The 21,486-nt window shown below is 60.8% G+C and overlaps 1 protein-coding gene across 4 annotated transcripts in view; it reads left to right on the top strand.

Annotated features, from left to right (window-relative positions):
• Positions 1 to 21,486, top strand: part of MED27 (mediator complex subunit 27) — a 154,949-nt gene that overhangs the window by 123,680 nt on the left and 9,783 nt on the right. For 3 of the 4 annotated variants that reach the window (XM_028518431.2, XM_036022392.1, XM_036022391.1), the window contains 2 exons: positions 9,758 to 9,865; positions 19,184 to 19,225. In XM_028518431.2, coding sequence (XP_028374232.1) covers positions 9,758 to 9,865; positions 19,184 to 19,225 — 150 coding nt within the window. The remainder of the gene's footprint in view (positions 1 to 9,757; positions 9,866 to 19,183; positions 19,226 to 21,486) is intronic. The other variant, XM_036022394.1, reaches the window with a different exon arrangement.

The following is a 21,486-nucleotide window of genomic DNA, read 5'->3' as shown; positions in this document are numbered from 1 at the left end:
GGTGGGTTTTCACCCACGGTGTCAGGGAGCCGTTTCCCTGGCGCTGCTGGGGGGCAGGGGGCTGCGGGGGGTCGGCGGGAGCGGCGTGCTGCCTGTCTCCACCGCAGGCTGTGAGGTGGGGAGCAGTGTGGCAAACTGCCGACCGGGCTGCTGGTGACCGGCCGAACGGGCCAGTCACTCCCTTCCTGATACCCGCGGAAGCGCGGGTTTCCTGCCACGCTGATTGTCAAGGAAGTCGATGTGCGGTGCACAGTCGGCCAGCTCAGGGAGCACTCCGTGGTTACACGACGCTGACAGGCTCCTTGCTTGAGGCCCCCCTTCAGGACCTTGACCATGCCGGGTCAGGCAGGACCCTCCAAGGGGGTCACATGCACCGTTCCCCCAACATTCTTGACCACGGGTGCCATTTCCCTCTTGTGGGGTGTGCTCTGGGACACGCTGTCATGGAGCCCTCCCTGAGTACTCACGTTAAAATGAGGAACAGGAGTACTAAGTGATGCTGTCTGGGTCCCACCGTTAAACTCGGGTCTTGGCCCCTCGCTCAGGGTGGCTGCAGTGGCCATCCTGCCGCTTTGAACCTGGCAGGGGCTGGCTTCTTTGGGTCTCGGGTCCCAAGCTGCTGGCGCCCCTGGCTCAGCGTGGGCCTCTGCTCACCCGTGCCTGTCTGTCCTTGACAAAGAGGAAGGCGACCTTGCCTGGGCAGCAGTGAGTGGGGAAGGACAAGTGACCACGTGGGAGAGGAAGGCGCTCTAGAACAGGTAACTTTTTTCTGGTGTGGTCTGCTGCCCCTGCCCCGGGGCTGCGCCTGCTGGGTGAGTCCAGGGTGCGGTGCCTGTTCTTTGCAAGAAAGGCTTCTGGTGTTGGTGCTCCGTCCCCTTCTGCCCGGGTGGCATCGTCAGATGTGTGGAATCTTTCACAGCTAGGGTCAAAGGTTACGACAGGCTCGCTTTCCTGTTCCTGCAGCCGGCGGGTGTGCCCTCACGCAGAAGCACCTGCTGTGCACGGCCTGGCCGCGTGGCACGAGTCCCGGGCATCACTGTTCCCAGAGTGGGAGTGGACTGGAACCGATCGGTCCAAGCCTGGACCCCGTCTCTCCTGGAACCAGTGAGGGAAAGCCGGCAGGAGTAAGGGGTGGTGTCTGCTTCCACGGAACCGAGAGAAGCTCGTTGGCTCACGAGAGGGCGAGGCTGCAGCCCGAACCTGTGACCTTGACCTCATTAACTTCAGGCATCCGAAGCACCAGCATCCTCAAAACTGTGCATGTACCTGTCTGGCTGCCGAAACCCCTCGCCTCGTGCTCCGCGGGGCTGCCTTCCCCGTCAGCCCCCGGCTCCCGCAGAGCGCGGCTTGTCACCCAGAGGAGGATCGCGAGCTGCCTGTAATGTGATGTGGGGAAATCATTTAGAGCACTTAATTTGTGTTGACTCTTTATTGGTGCACTATTGCAATTAAGTTAGATTAATGAAAGGTAAATTCCAGTCTACGCATGAAAAAAAATCTCTTGTAAAGGCCCTAATTAGTATGTGTTTATTTAGCCTCTCATGGTTTAATTGCATCCCATCTTGCTATTTACAAACAGGCATCGTTAAAGAATAATGAGTGTGTGAAGAGCATTAATACTGGCAGCAGATGAGGTAATGGGGCTGGTAGGGAGAGGGAGAGGCGGAGGGGGAGGCTGCTGGTGTTGTGTTGTATCATTTTCCGGTGGAGGAGAGTGTGGGGGGAGGGATCCTCTGAGCTGGTCTGCCGGGGGAGGACAGAGCGGACAGGGTGCAAGGCGGCAGCTTGGCCTTCGGCTGCGGGTAGCCGGGCTGCTTTTAATCCGCTGCCGCAGTGCAGCCTGGGAAGGTGAGCGCACACTCACCCGGCTGCCTGTGGCCTTGGCTGGCAGGGGTCGGCCGCGGCGGCTGTCTTCCCAGCCCTGCGCTGCAGGACGTCTGTGCTTCCAGTCGCCGAGGGCTCCCGGGAGCTGAGAAGGCCGGGGGAGCCGTGGGTCCTCCGAGGCCGCTCGGCCCCTCTGGCGAGCAGCCTTTGAAAAAACGAATCCCAGTGTAAAGCACACCAACAAGGAGGTTTATGATACTTCACTGGCACCCCTGTGCCTGATACCTCCTTCCAGTTTTACACACTCTGCAGCCATTTCTTGAAGTTACAAAGCAGTTTTATCTTCTCCTGATGGATCCTCGATCGTTTATATGCTGTTCTAACCTGGCTTCAGGGCAGGAAAGCTGAGCGCCAAGTGGGAAGGAGATGGAGCAGGAGGAAAAGAAGCCGGTAATAATACTGTGTGCCCGTCATCTGCTGTGTGGCTCGCCCGCTCTCGGTACAACATAAACGGCTCTCCTGGAGGAGGAGGAGGAGGAGGGGGAGGAGGAGGAGGAGGGGGAGGAGGGGCAGAGGCCCCGAGCCTGTGGAGGTGGCGCGGCACCCCACTCGCAGAGCCCCCCCCCCACAGAACCCGTAGGAACTGGCCTCCAAGACTCCAGCGCCTCAGTTTCCCCCGCGTTCTGCGTCTGGCACTCCGCCCTGGGGCCGAGTTCTGCATAAATGCAAATCGCCGCCGTTCGCACTGCTGGGACGCCCTCGGCTTCCCCAGGGATTCCCGGGTGAGCTGAAGTCCGGCGCTTCGTGTATTCAAAATCGGGTTATAGGGATTCACAGTTTTCAGTACATTTCTTCAAACAAACTAGATTAATTTTAAGCTACCCTAAATAGAAGCAAAAAAAAAAAAAAAGCTTCCCAGTGTTCCGACGACGGCCTGTGCGTGAGCACACGGCTCGCGGCGCCCGCACACGGGAGGGGCCCGCCGGCTCGGGCGCGGGGCTCGGGGCGCTCTCGTCGTCATCGGGCACTTGCGGCCGTCCCCTTCCAGCTCACGGAGCCGGGGGCGTGTTTCCCCGTTCGTACTAGTTGGACTTTAAAGTGACCTTGTCTGTGTATTGATTCGAATTAAAGTTTTCTCCATCAAGGTCAAGTTGGCACACACCCTACAGTCAAAATAGTAAAAAGCCAAGTGCTGCCTAACAGGGTATCGCCGGGACAAGTGGGGGTGTCAAGGTCCGGGTTGGCCACGGGGGGCGCCATGGTGCCCTCCTCGTGCAGGTGAGAGGTGGCGGGTCTGGGTGGGGACCCCTCTGCCTGGACTTGAACCCGCCTCCTGCCTCTCTGGGGGAGCAGTGCCCCTGAGCAGCACCTCAGAGCCCGGAAAGTGCTGCTCAGGGGCGGGGGTGCAGGATGAACTGTCAGCTCATCTGAGTTCACACAGACCCCCTGAAAAAGATCATTAACTTGAACTACCCAGCCAAGACCCCGTCTGGGAGTCTGTCTCTGACTGCCCACTTAACATCTCTGCGTGGAGGTTTCGCAGCACCTCCAGCTTAATGAAGGGGAGGTGACCCCCCCCACCCCCCGCCCCCCGCACCCTGTTCTTCCCGCCTCCTTCCTCATCTCACCTCAACGAAGAGCAAAACCACCCACCAGGCGCTCAGGCCAGACGCAGCCCTTTGAGGCCTCGCGGGCTCGCCCGCCTGTGTCACAGAGCCAGGGGTCAACTGCGTTTTGGGGGGAGACCCCGGGAGTCAGGGAGGGCCCGGGCGGTGCCACACGTTGTTCCCAGGCCGCGTCTACCAGCACCCCCGGGGGTGTTCCACGGACACCGTGCGGGTGTGCCTGTCCTCACAGCTGCCCCCACATTGGGGACCGGTGATGACTGGGCAGGCGCTGAGCGCGTATTCTGGGCGGGGCCAGACAGCTCAGCGCTGATGCAGTGCCCCGCCCCCCTGAATTCCTGGGGTGGGGCACCGGGAGCCCCACCTGTGCAGCACTTACGCTGCAGTGACACGTCACTTTTATCGCCTCCTTCGAGGTGGGAGCCCCATTTGGCACCTCCTGGCCAGTCTGGGCTTCAGTTTGCACCTTTAAAAATGGGAGCGTCGGGCCCTGGCTGGGTGGCTCCGTTGACTGGAGCGTCGTCCCGCACACCTAAAGTTCACGGGTTCAATTCCTGGTCGGGGCACCTAGGGAAGGCAGCCGGCCGGTGGTTCTGTCTCACGTCAGTGTTTCTCTCTGCCTCTCCTTCTCCCTCTCCTTCTAAAGAATCAATGAACATACCCCCGGGCGAGGATAAAAAAGCACGGGAGTTTGACAAAGGATTTTTTAAACTCTTTCCCGCTCCAAAGTGACGCGGTTCTCTGAACCGTGGCACAGTGTCTGTGCCCAGAGGCGGACACTTAGTGCAGACACTCAGTGATTCACAGGAAAGTGCTCGTCGTGGGGACCGCGCACCTCGCAGTCGGCCCAGAGAGGCGGGTTCCCGGCGCTCTGCTGGGCTGTGGCCGTGCCCACGTGCGCCCTCCCTCCCGCCCCCACCTTTCTGGCCACGCTTTGGAAAACTCACACTTAGAGCACTGCAGACCTCCCGAGGACACCTGCATGTTAGACTTCTGCCTTGTGTCGACCTGGCAGGTAACTTACCTCTGTGGGGGCCGGGATGGCTGGCTTCTTTTTTTTTTTAACGTCCCTCCCCCAAAGCCAGGGTCAGCCATGCAGCTTTGTCCGAGTGACTGATGCTGTGCTCCCTTCACCCCACCCCACCCCCCACGTGACCTTTATGCCGGGCGGGCCTGCCGCGTCTGTGCCTGGGCTCCTCGTGCAGGTAAGCATTTGGTCAGCTCGCCTCCCTGCATCTTGGACACAGATCCTGCTCAAGGTCAAAGTGCTTCTCCCTGTGTGCGAGCCCCGGAGGGTCAAGGTTTCCAGTGGTTGGCATCTCTTACAGCCTACCAGCCTGGACAGCACCCCACTGCTCTGTCTGCTAAGTTTGTGTTAGGTAGTGTTTGGGGGCAGCCGGAAATAAACGTTTTTGCTGTTATCCTCGCCTTTGTCCCCACTTTGCCCTCCTGCCTTGCGACTTGCCTTCCACAGCGAGCTAGAAATTCTCTTCATGGGCCACTGCTCGGCAGGCAACTGATAAGACCACCGAGTCCAGCCCCAGCCGCCCGCCCGCCAGCCCGCAGCCTGATGAGCAGCTGGGCAGCGACAGCATTTCTAAGGACACTTCCCCGGGAGGCCGGCGACCTGCTGGGAGGCCCGCTGGCTTCCTGCTCCGGCCACCTCAGCTCCTGGGGAGGAAGCACGGTGCCTTCTGTGACTCCTCACAATGTGCCACCGAACACTCGTGGGGACAGACGCGGGAGGAGTGTGGAGTGAGCTCTTTGGAAATGTGCTGCCTAGGATAGAAGAAGGGTTACCTTGGCAACAGCGAGCCTGCTTCATTACCAGATGGCATTAGCTTTATTTGTGGTATTCCAGAGCCGTTGCCAAGAACCGACGTGTAGCCCCTGTCACTGGGCGTTTTGCCTGTGACCATGGCCAGCGCTGGCTCGTTTGCAGATGGCATCCGTCAGCCTGTGTGTGAGGCGTTGCCATATCCATCTACCAAAACCCCAAGGTCACTGCATCCTGGTGCACCCAGATGCATTAACGCCGGCCCGGGCCAGCTGCACGAGAATCTGAATCATTGTGGAGGGATGTGAGGGCCGGAAGGAACGCCAGAGAACGCACAGGGAGCTCCGTCTCGGTGGCGGAGCTTGAGCGGCTCACCCTGCCCTCTCTAGCACACCGCGCTCTGCAGAGAAACGGAGGCCGGCGGCTGTTTCGTTTAGTGGTGCGCCGCCCCCGTAGCTGTGCATCCCGTGGATCATCCCGTTTAATTCCCCCAACGGGCCCTGCCGCGCTCCCAGCCGAGCGAACAGGCACAGGAGGGTGTTTGACTTGCCCTCGGTCCCCCTGCCTGCACGTGGCAGGTGGGAGGCTGCAGCCCAGTGCCCTTGGCCGTCGCCCCTCTCTGCCTTCTTTGGGAGTCGTCGGGAAGCACGGTTTTGTGCGTGCCTCAGGGCGCGGCGCCCCTGTTGGCCACTCTCCGCAGCGCCCCTGTGGCCGCAGGAGCGGCGGCAGGAAGGTGCACGGATGTGAGTGCAGGTTCACCGTGTGGGGGTAGCACCGCTGCGGGTCCAGCTTTGACGTGAACTGGCTTCAGGCCGCCGCCTCTGTGAAGCCCTGGCAGGGCTGGGCAGGGCCATCGCGGGAGCATGTCCCGGGCCCGCCATCAGGGGGCTCGGTGTGTGGGCGAATGCAGGACAGGGGAAGGGGGGAAGGAAGGCATTCGCCCTGATTCAGATTCATACAGTGAAAAAATAAACTCAGCCTGGCCGGGTAGCCCAGTTGGTTAGGGCATCATCCCAATGCTCCAAGGTTGTGGGTTCAATCCCCGGTCAGGGCACATACAAGAATCAACCGGTGAAAGCATTACTGAGTAGAACAACAAATGGGTGGTGTGTCTCTCTCTCGCTGTCTAAAAATCAGTTTAAAAAACTTAATCTATCAAATTACTTGCTCCTCTTCCGCTAATCGTGGTCTTGGCCATTTCCCACTGAAGAGAGCCAGGGCCGCTGGAGGAAAGGGCCCCAGGCAGGACTTGTGAAAGACGCCCCGAGTGTCAGGCCCCGGAGAGCACGGAAGCGTCCTGGAGGGCGGGGCGGGGCAGGGTGAGGCAGAGCGAAGAGGCCCCCGCACCCGGGGCAGGGGTGCCTGCCCCCCGCAGGCTGGATGGTGTGCGCGTCGCTGGGAACAGTGCACACTGGGCAGAAACACGTCAATGTGTTTAAATCTCTGAGTTTATACTCATGTAAGGGGAGGGAAGCTAATCCCATCTACCCTGGAAGAAAATGGTGAACCCATGCATTGTTTTAAAAACTGACAAATAAAAAGAAATGAGCAATTTACCCTGCTTTTCCGGTGGAACGAACTCTACTCCTGGATAAGCAAGTCGGAGATGAGGGGGAGTTCTTCTTATAAAAGCACCCCAGCTCATGAACGAGAACGGGGTGATCGCTGTGGGGCACGGCGTCAGGAACCCCGAGGAGCTACTGGGCCGCCCACTGCCAGCGACACAGTGAGACGCCCGGCCTCGAGCGCCCCCCGTTGGTCAGCTGCAACACTGCCCGCGAAGGAGTCTTGACAAAAAAAAAAAATCAAGCTGGAATCCCACGTACTCACCGGTTTACGGGAAGTACTGGTGAGGGGGGCACGGAGAGCACCCCACAGGGAGGCTGTCCGCAAAATCCCGACCGGAAGACTCGAGGGGGAGACATAGCCCGGTTTCGGCACCAGACCAAGTGGGGCTGGTGGCCGGGAGGAGGGGAGCTTTCGTGTAGGAGAGGCTGCTGAGACCTGGCCGCCGTCAGGTGGCACGGGCCGTGTTCGGATCCTGCCACGGGCGGACATGGACCGACACGCCCCGGGGGAGGCCACGGGAGCTCTGAACGCCGGCGGGGCCGAGTGTCGGGGGTGATACCGGAGGATTCTGACCCCTGTGTTTCAGACGTAGGAGAGCATCGCGGCGAGGCGTTGCTGTTTTCAGGGCGCTTGTCTGTTGGAGACGCAGAACGGGATACTGACATATGAAGTGAGACCGTAGTTGTTACTGGTTTCAAAAAGAGATACAGGAAGAGAAAAGCAGGTAGGGGTGGGGGGCGGTGAAGCAAGGTTTGCCAAGAATTAAAACTGTTAAAGTTGGGATGGGTCCATGGGAGTTCTTTATACCATTTCACTTATTTTTGTACATTATTTAAAACCTTCTGTGCCTGAGCTGGGCTCAGTTGGTTGGAGCATTGTCCCACACACCAAAAAGGTCGCAGGTTCAATCCCTGGTCAGGGCACATACCTAGGTTGCGGGTTCAATCCCCAGTTGGGGTGTGTGTGAGAGGCAGCCGATCGATGTTTCCGTCTCACATCGATGTTTCTCTCTCTCTCAAATCAATAAACATGTCCTCGGGTGAGGATTTTAAAAAATCTATAACAGAAGATGTGAAGAAATAAATTAAGTTGGTACTTATGGAGGGGGTGGGTTTCATTTTACTCTAATAGCACCTATTGCTAACAAGAGCTGGATGAAGTGGGTGTGTTCATAGCGATTTATCCTGCGGCAGATTGTATCAAAAACCTTGAAATATTTGTATTATTTCCTCAGTAATTACAACTCTACAAACCCGTCCTCGAGAAATAATCCCAAATGTAGTGAAAGCTTTATGAACAGAAATGTGTGTTGCAGTCATAAAAAAATAAAAGAGAAGTTAAATATAAAATTTCTGGTATTCTTAGTGGTTTTCCCCCTGAATTCCGACTTAGGAAACTTGAGAAATTACTAAGGCAATTTGTCAGTTAATTAAAATCAACTAGGCTGTGGGTTTTCTTAAAGGACCCAGCTGCTCGGTTCCCCTTGCCTGGCAGCAGAGAGAGCTGAAACGTGCGGTCGGACCCAGTGGCCGACACTGGCCCCCGCTGCAGCCCACCACGCGGCTGCTCATTTCAGTGCTTGCAGCCACAGAACTACAGCCGATCCCTTCCCCTCCCCCCGTCCCCTCCTGCCAATGAAAGGCGTGTAGCCTAGAGACAGAGTGGCTCTTCCTGCCTTTGTGGCTTATTGGCCTCCTTAAGTAGTGACTTCCAGTTGTAGAAGAAATGACCCTTTCAGGGCTGCGTGGCGCAGCGATAATTAAAAGCGCTACGCAGAGATGTAAGTGCACAGCTAATGAAACAGGACGTTGTTACCAGCGTTCTCCTCCGTGTAAATAAATGCACCGCACCTTTCTGTTGCCCGGCGCATCCTCTGGACCATCGCAGGCACACAGAAATGGAGGCATCGACTCAGCGCCAGGAGATGGTGACGGGATGGCCGTTAGGGAGAGCGGGACGAATCAGGGAAGGAGGAAGGGTGTTGTGGAGGGCAGTCGGTCGAATGCCTGCCCGCAAGGAATGGGGAAACAAGGAAGGGAGGGGGGCGGCACCCCGCCACCCGCTGCACGTCGGAGCTGCGGGGCAGGGACTGCTCTCTGGGGCAGAGGCTTTTGTCCTGTGCCGACCATGGGACTGCTTGCAGCCAGTTCTGTGATGCCGGCCTCGTCGGCACAGCCTGACTGTGGACCCCCGTGGGTCCTGTGCTGAGGCCCCCTCCAGGGGAGGGAGCTGGAACAAGAGGCTTGGCAGAGCATCGGGAGGGTTACAGGACCCCCCCCCCCCGCCGCCCGATTGAAGGAAGGGGCTGTTTCTTGTCACGGTGTCAGCTGTTCCACCAAGCGCAGTGGGGTACTTTTTCCCTGGCATACATGAAACTGCATTTCTTAGTTGTTTTTTTTTTTAGTCCATGTACTGCCTTAACGTTCTAAAAGAATAGAAGCGCTTAAATGTGTCTCCAGGATGACGTTCCTCTTGGGGGGTAACACTCGGCTGCTCTGCATTCACCTTCAGAGCCCGTTTGGCGTGGCTTCTCCTCTCCTGGGCTGCCGTTACAGAGAGACGGTTCCCCGGGGGGGGGCGGGGGGGGCCTTCGGTCTCTCCTGCACTCTCCACGCAGTCCACGGTGCACGGGGGGCCACGGGTCACGTGGGAACGTGCGCCGGGAGCGCCTTGAAGAAGACGGCACCCTCGGGACAGAGAGTGAAATCAGGAGCACGTCCAGGGCCGTCCCATGAGCCGCGGCCCGCGCCCTCCTTCAGTGGTTTGAGGACACGCTGGCTTCGCTGGGAGTTCGCTGCTCGGTGCTCCGGGGGGCCGGCGCCAGGGGCAGCCCCCACGCCCTCCCTCGTGCCCCCTGCCAGGAACAGGAGGGGGAGCGCATCTTCTTGCCGTCTTGCCCGCCTGTGTGTGATCTGCACGTTCACGTGTACGTGCTCACGTTTGCACACGTGTGTTCTGACAGGTGACCCTGGGGAAGGTGCTGAAAGTGATCGTGGTCATGCGGAGCCTGTTCATCGACCGGACGATCGTGAAGGGCTTCAGCGAGAACGTCTACACGGAGGACGGCAAGGTGAGCGCCCCGCGTGTCGTGCCGTGCCGTAGCGTGTCATGTTGTGTCGTGGCGTGCCATGCCGTGGCGTGTCAGTGTGAAGGGGGACACCCTACGGAAGCAGCTCTCTCCCGGTGCGTTTTGCATCAGGCTCTGCTTTTCGCATTAAGCCCGCCGCCCCCAGTTGGGATTTCCGATTTATCGCCTCAGACCCCAGGCACCTCGTTAAACGTGTCTTCTGAGGAAACGGGGTTTTTCCTGTCGCGTGGTCGCGCGGCACATCGGCGCCCCAGGGTTCAGCGCTCCGCTGTCCCAGAACCACGAGGAAGATCCGAGCTCCGAGCTCGCCCGGCGCACCAGCTGCCGGCAGGCACTTCCCGGGAAACCGCCCAGCAGCCCGTGCTGAGCTCTGCCAGTGAAGACGATAGGCTGCTTCCACGGGCGGCGTGTTTCAGGGGGACTTCCCTGGGCGAACCCTTAACTGCCCGTGACGGCACACTGTCCAGACGGCTCTGTCCAGAGCGTCGGAGGACCCTGCTGGGGGCTGACAGCCCTCACTCGTGTCTGCTTCCCGAGTGGGACGGGCACACTGCCCAAGGCGCCCCCCAGACGCACCCCGGTCCCTTCCAGCACCTGGGTGCTCTCTCCCTCCCTTTCCGGAGCTGCCCCTTCTCTCGTGGATCCCACTTCAGTTTAAAGGTGCCGTAGTTCTAGCACTCTGCACCAACGGCCACGTGGCGCCGAGGACAGAATGTTCTTTAGATCAAAGAAAGGTGGGGTGTGTAGCTCAGCACGTAACCGTAGATACGTGAGGCCTGACCCGCGAAGCCCGAACTCTGCGTTTCCAACAAGCAGCCCAGCGCGCCCACCTCTCATGCTGGCGTCGTCCTGGGCCAGGTCTCCGACAAGTTCTCGTGAGCCTCACCTCGGGTGGCCCAGCTTTCCTCACGGGGGTTGCCTTCTCCTTTTCGGAAAAACCAGCCTGTCTCTGCCGCGAGTGTGGAGGCTGAGGTCGGTAACCGGGGCGGGCAGGACCTGTGTGTGTGTGATTGAGAAGCTCGGGTGGGGGTTCCGACCGAGGCCTTCAAGACGGCTCAGCAGCCGCGGGAGCAGTGCCTGGGTAGTGGGTCCCTGGCCGCGAGCTGCCACCCCCCCCCCAGGTGGTCATGTAGCGATGTGGTTCTTGCTGCCTTTGTTCAAGGTTGGCAGCTTTGTGGTCTCACCTGGTGCCACACAGCCCTGGTCCCCCAGGCACGTAGAAGTGGAGAGAGGAAGAATACGAGTGTAAAAAGTTGGGCCCGAATGATGACAGTGCTGTGAGACAAGGCACCATGTTCAGGGTGCGGGTGAGGCCGCGCTGAAGCGTGGTTACAGGGAGTGAGATCTTTGATGTTGTGGTTACTCACCTGCCCACACTGCAGGGGCCGAAACAGTGCTGATAAAGCACTTAGCGCTCCTGCACCTGGTGAACGCCCAGTGAGTGCTGCTCGTCTTTTATTATTATTGTTGTTGTTCTGCACCGAACACCAGGGCACGAGAAAGCAGCCCCAGTGGTGTCCTGGCACTCCCATCACCCTCCTCAGCTGCTCCGCGTGGTCCTTCCCTCGCCTCTGCCCCGGACTCGCAGGTTCCCGGGTCCTGTCTCCTCGCTCGTGCCCCTTGGCCACTCTCACCACCCCCCCCGCCGTGTCACATGTCACCCACGCGGGCATCGCTCCTGACCTGCGTGTGTGCCCCACCTCCCCTCCCCAGGAGCACTCACATTCAGCCTGTCCCAAAGGAAGCTCTTCTTCCCCCTCCCCAACCGCTTCCGCCCAGGGCTCCCGTCTCGGTTAGTGGCGCCGCTGTGCGGGTGCCCACCCCGTCCTCCCCTCTCTCCCACACCGAGCCTGCTGGCAGGTTCTGGCGGCGCTCCCACTGGCCCACGTCCCTGGGGGCTCCTCCTGCCCCGCACCACTCCCCGGGGGCTCGGCGCCTCAGCTGGGCCAACCGCCCCAGCCTCCGCACGGCCGGCCTCCAGTCTCACTGCCCCCACAGCCTGTCCTTCACGCGGCCGCCAGAGCTGTCTTCCCAAAGTGTGGCTTCCTGCTCCTCGCCGTCTTCCCATTGTCCTTCCCCACCTTCCGTGCTGCTGCGGCTCCCGGGACCTGCTGGACCGCCACCCACATCGGCACCCTCTGCACCTCTCACCAGGGGCTGCCATTGCCTTCTCGCCCACCTGAAACACGTTGCCCACCCCCGTCACGCAGGCCGAGCGCCACCTGCCTCTCACTGCATCCCCATCTCCCCAGGGGCCTCTCACCGGGGCACAGGCTCCGGGGACGGCGGGCCTGGGGCTGCCTCCGAGACTGGCGCAGACTGTCGTCGTTAATGTACCCGGGGCGTTGGCAGCCCTCTTCTCCCTTCCTAGACTAGCACGTCGTGGTTATTTCTCTACCTGTCTACCTTGTGGTTAATGGAAATACTGACATATGGGGTACAGGGGGTATCCAGCCGTGGAATATGAGAAATGGAGACACTTATTGAAGAAGCTACAATTAACTTTGTACACAGGACAATGACACCTCAGTCCCCTTCAAAGCAGGCACCTTGGGACCTCACACAGCTCTCCCAGTCGCCATCAGCTGCCTCATCCTATTTTCCTGAATCTCATTGACAGTCTGAAATTTCTTCCCTTTCAAAGGTGGTTTTAGTTTGGGGGAAAAACCAGGAGTCTCAGGGCACCAAATCTGGGCTGCAGTGGGGCTGAGTCACCTGGGTGATTTGAAGTTTTCCCAAAAATCTCTGCACGAGACATGATGCATGAGCGGGCGTGTTGTGATGCAGCTGCCGATCACCAGTTGCCCATACCTGCGGCCTTCTGAATCATCTGGATACTTGGTGCAAAGGAATGTTCAAGTTTATTTAACACAAAATCTGATGCAGATTTGTTGCTCTACTCGCTCAGTCATGTTGAATGCAACGGCCACACAGTGCACACGCTCACTCAGTGGTGCCTCCCACCCCCACGGACTGGTACCGTGAAGACATCATTGTTCACGCATGCGCATTCCCGTCCGCTCTCCTTGGCTGCCAGGTCACATCGACGTCGCACAAACCACTCTCGTCATGTTAGCAATGGCTGGACTTCTCCGGACAGACCTCCAGTGTTACCCCGGTAGGCACTGTGCCAGCAGACCCCGCCTGCAGCGGCTGTGGAGTCCTGGGCTCATCTTCCGGAGAAGGAGGCCGAGACCCGGAGCAGTAAAGTGACTGGCCCCCGGTCTCCTGGAGCCAGCTCGCAGACCTCCCTCTTCCGGGAGCTCCCGCGGGTCCTGACCCTGTCTTGTGCCTGTCTCCTGAGGAGAGAACTCAGTGCCAGGGCCGCAGGCGCCCAGCAGCGTGGGGCGGGGTCACGAGGGAGCCCTTGCAGGCTGCGAACATGCCTTCTCCGGAAGGGCAGGGTGGAGAGCAAGAAATCAGACATGGGCACTAAAGGGAGTGGCGGGAGTGAAGTCGTGAGTGGGTCGGAGAGTGAAGGACACACACACGCGTGTGCACATGCATGTGCTGGCCCAGGGAGCAGTCAGCAGGGCCTCCGCTCATCAGACAGGGAACGCGTGTGTCCGGGACCCTGCACCTGCCACGACTCGGGCCTCCAGGGCGGCGGAGGGGCCCCTCGTTCCCCTTACAGCTGCAGGCACCGGGCCAGGTGCTGAGCGGGGCCCTCGGGCCGTGGCCGCCGGGCTGAGGGACCAAGGCCGCTGTGATTTTAAAGGTGCATTAGCCGCATTTGGCAGAGCGGCTCTCAAATGACTGCGGCGCCGAGAATCGAATCCCAGCCAATTGGATTAGCCCCTTTGTTCACAGCACTTTACACACGATAAAAATAAAGCCGTGCGGCCATTATTAGTCTTCTGCTCTGAGCACTGATGCTGGTGTGTGGGAACTGAAGCGTGCTGACGTACAGATGAGCGTTAGTGCAGTCCACGCGGGGCGATGTCTGGCTCGCCCCAACCGGAATGTGACGGGGGGGAAGGAGCCCGGGGCGCTCGCTCAAGGTGCGGTCTAGGAGAGCACACCTCTGCTTGCAGAGCCCCTGGCCCCCGGGCGCCCCTGCACCTGCTGAGCCGCCGGCGGTGCCCGGGCCCTGGCCTGGGGCCGTCTGCTGCGGTTTCCGAGGGCAGCAGCAGCGGACACAGTGGGCGTGGGCAGGAAGGCCTCTGGGGCTCATAGGCTCCGGACTCCTGTGCATGCAGTCGGCTGTGTCCTCCGGACTCCTGTGCATGCAGTCGGCTGTGTCCTCCAAACCCAGGGCTTCCAGCGCATTCTAAAAGGTGCTGAGACCCCAGTGGCTGCCCTGTGGCCCAGCCGCACCCCACTTCCCAGGCCCGGCGGGCTCCCCCTCAGAGCCGCAGCAGGGCCGGCAGCGTGCAGCCCCAGCGGCCCCCCGTCCCGCCCCCTGCCCCGCGGTGCACGCCCCAGCAGCCGGCGGCAGACGGCTTCCTCTGACAAAACCCAGGAATGCGCCCAGCACTCGCCAACCCGTGTTTACTGCACCCGGAGGGGCCCACGGAGCCGTGACTCAGTACGCTGAAGAGCAGGTTTGAGTTGAACGCTCGGCCGTGGTCCTGGCTTTACTGCCTGTCGGACTGAACTGGAAAAGTGCAAGGGTCTCGGTTGAGTTTATCTTATTAGGGGATTTAGGTTATGTTAACGCTGTAGCTTCATTAAGTCTCCCCTATCAATTAAAAAGAGAAAGAAAGAAAGGCTGCTTTCAGCCTCCTCACCTACCAGAGGAAGAGGGACGGCGGTATCAAAGGGAAGCTTCAAAGACAGCCCGTGCTGTCTCCAGGGTAATTTCTGATCCCCGCGTTCTTCCCACTTCAAAGTGGGGGGGGCGGGCTAGGGCCGGGAAGCTCGGATCTGATTTCTCTAATAAGTGTTGGCATCAGCCCCGTTTGATATCGGATGCAGGGAACATTTTGATTTGGTATAGCCTTTGAAATTGTTCAGACGACCTTCAGACAAATGGCCTCGTGTCACGTGTGGGGGAAGGGCGCGGCCGGGGAAGGGGTCCCTGCACCCGGCAGGTGGAGGGCGCCCGGAGCCGTGCCTTGAGCGGCTCTTCCGGGACAGGTGCGTCCTGGCTGCAGGTGAGGGTTCGAGGGTGCCAGGCCTGGGGCACCGCGTTCTTCGGTGAGACCATCTCCTCCATCCTCCAGGGGAGGGGGTGCCTAAGAGGGCCAAACGGACGTTTACGGCTGGAACACCTGGTTAGCCGTGGAGACACCCGGCCCCGTTGCCGGCCACTCAGCGGCGTCCTCCCTGCAGACGCATCATCTCCGGGCCTTGAGCGACGAAGCCACCCACAAACGCTGAGAAAGCTGACGTCCCTGTGAGGCTGACGAGTGTTATTCAGAAGCGTCGGTTTCAGATAACTCATAGTTCGTTGTGCTGTTTTCTGAAATGAAGAACTGACCACTTTCCGATCAGCTGCCCGAGTTCTCTCTTGCTGCTAACGCATCTTAGCGTGGCGCTTGTCCCCCTGCGGGCCTCGGGGCCGACTTGGCGTACCGGACTCGGCAAGGGCGCTGCCTGGGGGTCGGCGGCAGCCAGGGCCGGGGCTCCGGCCGCCATCCATGCAGGAAAGTCCAGCGGAAAGGCCGTCTCCCTGCAGGTCACAAGCTGCACCTCTGGGGGCGGCCCCGGTCTGTGGCTCCCCAGCACACCTGGACCCTGTGGCGCTGGACGGGCAGCTTATCCCCCCGAGCCTCCGCGCCTCCACCTGGGGATCGGAAATCATCGCATCATCCCGTGCGCTGGCCGGGGGCGTTTCAGGAGAGAACACAGGGGCGGCACCGGCTGCCCATGTCGTCGTCGGGGAGAGGCGCCGGCCTCGCCAGTGGTGGCTGAGGCCACAGGGGCCAGTCATCCCAGTGGTGAGAGCCCCCTGGCCCACTGGTGGGTTGTCCTGATTTTTCTCTTCAGTGACTGTCCCTGTCACCGTTTCCACTGGTTCCTCCCGCACCTCGAGAGGGCCTTTGCGTCTTGGCGACCGCCCGGAAGGCAGCGTGTCTCTGCCAGAGCCCTCGGTCACCTGCGGCGTCAGCCGTGGTCTGACTGGGGACAGACCCCACTCCCGCCCCTGAGGTGCTCCACCCAGCCCCAGGGGCTGCTCCCGTACAGCGGGGCTGGTTTCTCCGGTCTGAGATCTTCATGGTGCTTGCCCTCCTTATTCTTGTCCCTCCGGTTCAGAGTGGTTTCCCACTCATCAGGCTGAGAGTACGCAGCTTCCAGAATGCTCCTGTTTGAGTGTCGCCCTGGCAGCCACGGGTAGCCCTGCCACCTTTGCAGCCAGGCGGCTGAAGCTCATGAATATTCACCCGGGTCAGCCGAGGCTCCCCGAAACGCATTTCCAAAATCTTCGGGCCCTGAGGAGAGGCGGGCCATCGACCCCAGAGTGCCGGCTCCAGTGTCTTTCTCTGGCGCAAATCTAGCAGAAAATCGAGTACGAGCCACCTGCTGTGCCTCCCCAGCAAAATCAGAACCCATTGTCATCGGATCCCCTCTCTTACCTGAGTGCACCTGGTAGATGCGGCGTATTGTCCGGCGTCCTCCTGCCCCAGATGGTCCGCACCGTCCCCTGGGGTCCCCGGATAATGCGGCTCAGCGGCCTCTCGAGCAGAGCAGCACGCCCACGCCAGACGAGCGGCGGGGGTGTTCCGAGCACCCCCGGCCGGCCGGAGAGGCTGCCTCCAATTAAACCCACGCGTACGTCTCTCCAGGTGACTTTCCTGTTAGAACCCTGGCAGTACTGAAGGGTCTTTTTCAAAAACAGCAGTAACAGTCATTCCGCCTTTGGGACAGAAACTGTGGCTGTCCCGCCTGTCTGCAGACCCTCCCCTTGCTCTCCGTCCCCGGCCCCGCGGTTGCATCTCGGTGGGCCTTGTGCGGCGGGCCCAGGCGAGAGGGACCGGCGTGGGGAGGACCTCAGAGACACAGCTGTGGGCGCAGAAGCGGCAGGAGAATGTGTCAGTTCAAGTTCAGACACGGGTGTTCCTCTTCCTAAAATTTGGATTGAGAGTCTCCGTCATCCTGGCAGTGATTCGGCAGAACTAAAAGGCACAGAATCTCATCCGTTCTGCAGCCCCGGACAGCCTTTCAGCTGCGTTTTCTGAGCCCTGGGCCACGCTGAGAACGGGATCCAGGGGTCCGGGGTCCGAGCCTCTCTCCCCGCAGGGCGCCCGGCCGCCCAGAGGAGCGCTCTCCCCGCATAGGGCGCTCTCCCGGCCGTTCCTCCGAGCTCTCCTGCAGACTCGCCTGGAAAGGACCTGTCACTCGTGCCCTAGAAATTACCGACCTGTCCAGTTAGATGCCTAAAGATTTTAAAAAATCCTTACCCTGTCATTTGGTCTCCCGGGGGGCGGGCGGGAGGAGCAGTCCCTGAAAATTGGCACCACCTTTCTGGAGAGCAGTTTAGCCAGGATGGAAGGAGAGGGGGTGCCGAGGGGGCTTTTGTAGAAATGCAGGAGCGGGGGGGGGGGACCAGTAGCAGGGGCGGGGAACGGTGGGTTTGAATGCTGGTCAGCCCATCAGAGCTCCTCTGTGGTGTGCCCAGGACTTGGACTGGCCGGACCTCCGCAGGTCCCGCAGGAGCCCTGCAGGGGTCCTCGGGGTCACGGGAGCCTCTCTGCCACCCCGAGAGTTCCCAGACGGAGTGAAGTCTCCGCGACACCAGCCGCGGAGAGGGAGAGCCCGGGAGGACTGGGTATATCGTATGTCTGTTTGCAACCCAGCTTCCGATTTCCGAGGGCCGTTTCAGAAAGCCGAGTTTCGGTGTTTTCCTCTGAGCAGAACCGTCTCCTGCCAGATGCCACACTTTACTTCCTGCCTCAGAGAAATCTTCCCATCTGATTGCTTCTCGTGCTCCCAGGGGTTCCGAAATCAATAACACAGCACGCAGGCGCGAATAGCTGCTTCTCAGCCTTCTGCCCTGACCACTGGCCAACCCCGGACGCCGGTTCCAAGAGGCCCATTGACCAGGCGCTTCAATTTGCTCGGCTCGCAAACCCGCACATTAGAGCTGACTTTTTAGCGCCCAGGGACCCGCCAGCGGCCCCGTCTAATCTGCACTGTCCTCCAGCTCTCCCCCAGCACTGCCTGGGGGCGACTCTGGCCGGCCACGCTCATCTGTTCTCGAAAACAGCGGGAGGGCATCGATCCGATCCCCCCTGCAAACCTGTGACTCCAGAGTGGTTCTGGGGAGGCTGTGCCACCGCCGCCGGACTGACTGGGTGGCACCCCATGCGGCCCAAGGACGGCTGGCCCGGGTGTAGGCGGCCGGACCTCTGCTCGCCCCGTGTGGTGTGGGGCCACCCTGGGTCTCGGTGACCTGGAGAGCACCGCTGGAACAAGTGGGCAAGCAGACCCTGTGGCCCCCCCGCACCCCCCTGCCCCTGCCCCCCGCAGATGCACTAGGGGCGGGGACCCGGGCCTGTGTGGGGAACCGGAGACAGGTGCCGCCAGGGCTCCTGCGGCGGCCGCCCGGGTGCGAGCACCGTCAGGCGAGACCGCCCGGAGAGGCCTCCCCGATACCTGGGCGGTCGAGCAGCTCTGAGCCGTGTCCGGCACGTGGAGGGGAAGGCGGCTGACGGGCGCTCCGCGTGGGCCGTCCCGGGAGCTGGTGAGGGTGCGCTGGAGGCGCCGTGTGGTGCTCGCCGGCCGGGAGGCCTCCTCCGCTCGCAGGGGCCGGCGGCCGCCTGCGACGCGCTGGGGCCCAGAGGCGGCAACGCAGACGACACAGGAGGTTTCAGGCAGTTTCAGTGCTGGGAAAATTTAAACTGTTTTAAAGAATAACGAGAACCCAGGTAGCAGGTACGGGAATAACATCTCAGAGTCCCTGGGAAATGCCTGTCTGGGCCTGTCTGAGGTGGCTTCTGAGCTCACGGGGCTGTGGGAGCGGCTGAGGGGGGTTCATGGGGAAAGCAGTCCAGGCACTGGGCACAGCAGGTGCAAAGGCCCCGAGGCAGGACTGACGGGGGGGGCGGTGCCCTGAGGGCCGTGAGAGGACTGGGGACCAGAGGACTGGTCAAGGTCAGGGGAGTGAGTGGTGGGTGTGGCTCCTGGGGCCTCAGACACGCCAGCACCTCCAGGTGACTTCTCCGTGTCCCTTCATCAGTCTCCTGCAGTCACCAAAGTCACCAGCACTCGAGCAGGACACTTAGAGCCTTCCAGCCCCGGGGCTGTTACTCAGTCGTCCTGAGTTTTTTTCCAGGCTTAGCAACAGTGGTTAGGAGAGCACTCTTTGAAGTCCAGAGTCTCAAACGAATGCTGACAGTACCTTTTCTCTTTCCCCAGCTGGATATATGGTCCAAGTCCAACTATCAAGTGTTCCAGAAGGTAAGCCGCACTCTCCGCTCCTTACTCGAGAGGCGGTAAGGGAAGTCGGAGTGCTTTGAGGGACAAGCGGTGGCCTTTAATGCCGGCCTTTTCAAAAAGTGAAAAAGGCTGGACACAAAGGCCGCTCCCTGCGTGATCCCGTTTATAGGACAGTCTGGAAAAGACCGGACCCCCGGGAGAGGAGTCCGACCGGTGGCTGCCGCCTGGGGCTGGAGCCAGGGCCGAGCGTCCTGGAAAGGGTGCAGGGGGGCATGGCTGGGTGACAGGCAGGTTCTGTGTCTTCCCGGTGGCAGCGGCCGCACAGCTGCGTGTGTTCCAGAGCCGGCGGAGCTGCGGCCCGCAGAGGGCGGGTTTCGTGCCTGTTGGTTACACCTTTAAAACAGTTGGAGGCTCACCCCCGCCCTGCCCCACCCCCACTTTACACACTGGTGATGTCTGTTCCAGGTACCGCGCTTCCTCGTGAAATACGCTCCAGGATACGTTGGGGGAAATGAAGTGTGTGCCCAGAGAAATGCACTTCCTGCTCCTGGGGCGGGGGGGTAGGGGGTTGGGGGGCCTGTCCCCAAACCCGCTCCACCCCTGGGGCTCGCGAGGGTTCCCCCGCCTGCCCGGCACTCAGGCCGGGCCCCTCCGCCCTCCGCTCCCGCGCTCGCCCGGCCGTGCGAGTGTAGGGCCGGCTGCAGTTTCATCCGTCGCCTCGCCAAGTTCAGCAGCGGCTGCGCACTGGGCGCCTTTGCACACGGGGCTGTCCGTGTTCCGTGTCGGGGAGTGGGTTGGGGGATGTGAAATGCGTGAGGCAAACACGTGGAGAGACGGTGCTGTTTCTGTCCCACCTCCCCTGAAAGCAGCACGTTTTGTGTTTGTCCGAAACCGCGCACACGCGCTGGAGCGGCGTTGACGCTCTGGTACCAGTCCGCGATGCCGGAGGGATTCAGGGGCCCCTGCCGGCCCCTCCTGTGGTGCACGGGCCTGTCCTGTCGTCTGGGGCGGGAGCAGCAGACGGGTTTGGGGGGGCTCCGGCTCACCTGGAGAAGGGCGTGTCGTCTGTGTGTGCGCGGAGCCCTTCCTGGCCTTCTTTCGTCGCCTCGCCCTTCACCTGCTTGCAACCGGACGCACTTGACCCAGCTCTGACAGCGACCTGTGCCAGGTCCAGGAGCCGGCGTTGGGGACAGGTGGCAGTGCTTCCTGAGGAGCACTGGAGGCGGACGGCATCGGAGTCCTCTCCCCTCGCAGAGGCGGGAGAGGAGCGGGTTACGGGGCCGCCTCCCCTCCCGCTGCAGCGCCGCCTGTGCCGCCAGATAAGGAGCGCCCGGAGAGCAGTGCGGGAGGAGTGGGGCTCAGCCCTTTTCCAGCAAGGCTTTCGCCTCGCTATCATCACAGGGAGATGGTGTGGGGCTCTGTGTTCTGAAAGTCTGTTTTACGTGGCTGTGCTTGCAGAGCCGCCGGCAGAGGAGAGGAACGCCGTGGAGCGGGGTCGTGACCGGGGGCCGCATGGGGCTCAGGTCACTGTGCTTGCCCCCGAGGGCCAGGCGGGGGAGGGTCAGAGGGCAGGTGCCCCTGTCCCGCGGCCACCTGGTAAAGGCAAAGCAGGGAGCACGTTGCACTGCAGGTTCTGAAGGCCTGGTGCAGGTTGTGGGGTGAAGTTGAGCATTTCCAACTCCAAATGCCGCCCTGGCCAGCGTGGCTCAGTGGAATGAGCACGGGCTGCGAACCAAAGGGTCATTGGTTTGATTCCCGGTCAGGGCACGTGCCTGGGTTGTGGGCCCAGTCCCCAGCAGGGGTCTCGCAAAAGGCAACCACACAGTGATGTTTCTATCCCTTTCCCCTTCCCTTCCTTTCTCTCCAAAAAGAAATAAATATAACCTTTTTTTAAAAAATCTTAAAAAAAAACTCAAAATGCCAATAGAGAAGGATTAGGTGGCAACACCCCGAAACTCTACTTTTTATTAGTGTCATCTTTTTCCCAGAATTCTCCTTCCCTCTTGTGCGCCCACACAAGTTTCAGGGTTCCTGCCCAGTGCTGCCCGCAGCATTTCCAGAAGAACCCCCGAGAGCCCGGTGGGGACCTCGGCTGCGGGCCCTCCAGGCAGACCGGGCCGGCCGGGGCGGCCGCCAGTGGGACAGCTCAGCCTGAAGCAGGAGGGAGGGGCCCTGGGAGAGCACACCGGCGTGGTGGCCCGGGCGGCTCCCTGGGCGTCAGCAGAGGGGATCCCTCCCTGGGGGAGAGCAGCGCCCAGGTGTCCTGGCTGTGCTGGTGGGCA

Source organism: Phyllostomus discolor, chromosome 3 (assembly GCF_004126475.2).
Source record: "Phyllostomus discolor isolate MPI-MPIP mPhyDis1 chromosome 3, mPhyDis1.pri.v3, whole genome shotgun sequence".
NCBI lineage: Eukaryota > Metazoa > Chordata > Mammalia > Chiroptera > Phyllostomidae > Phyllostomus > Phyllostomus discolor.
Note: the sequence above shows the minus strand (reverse complement) of the source record. Positions and strands in the feature narration are given on the sequence as shown.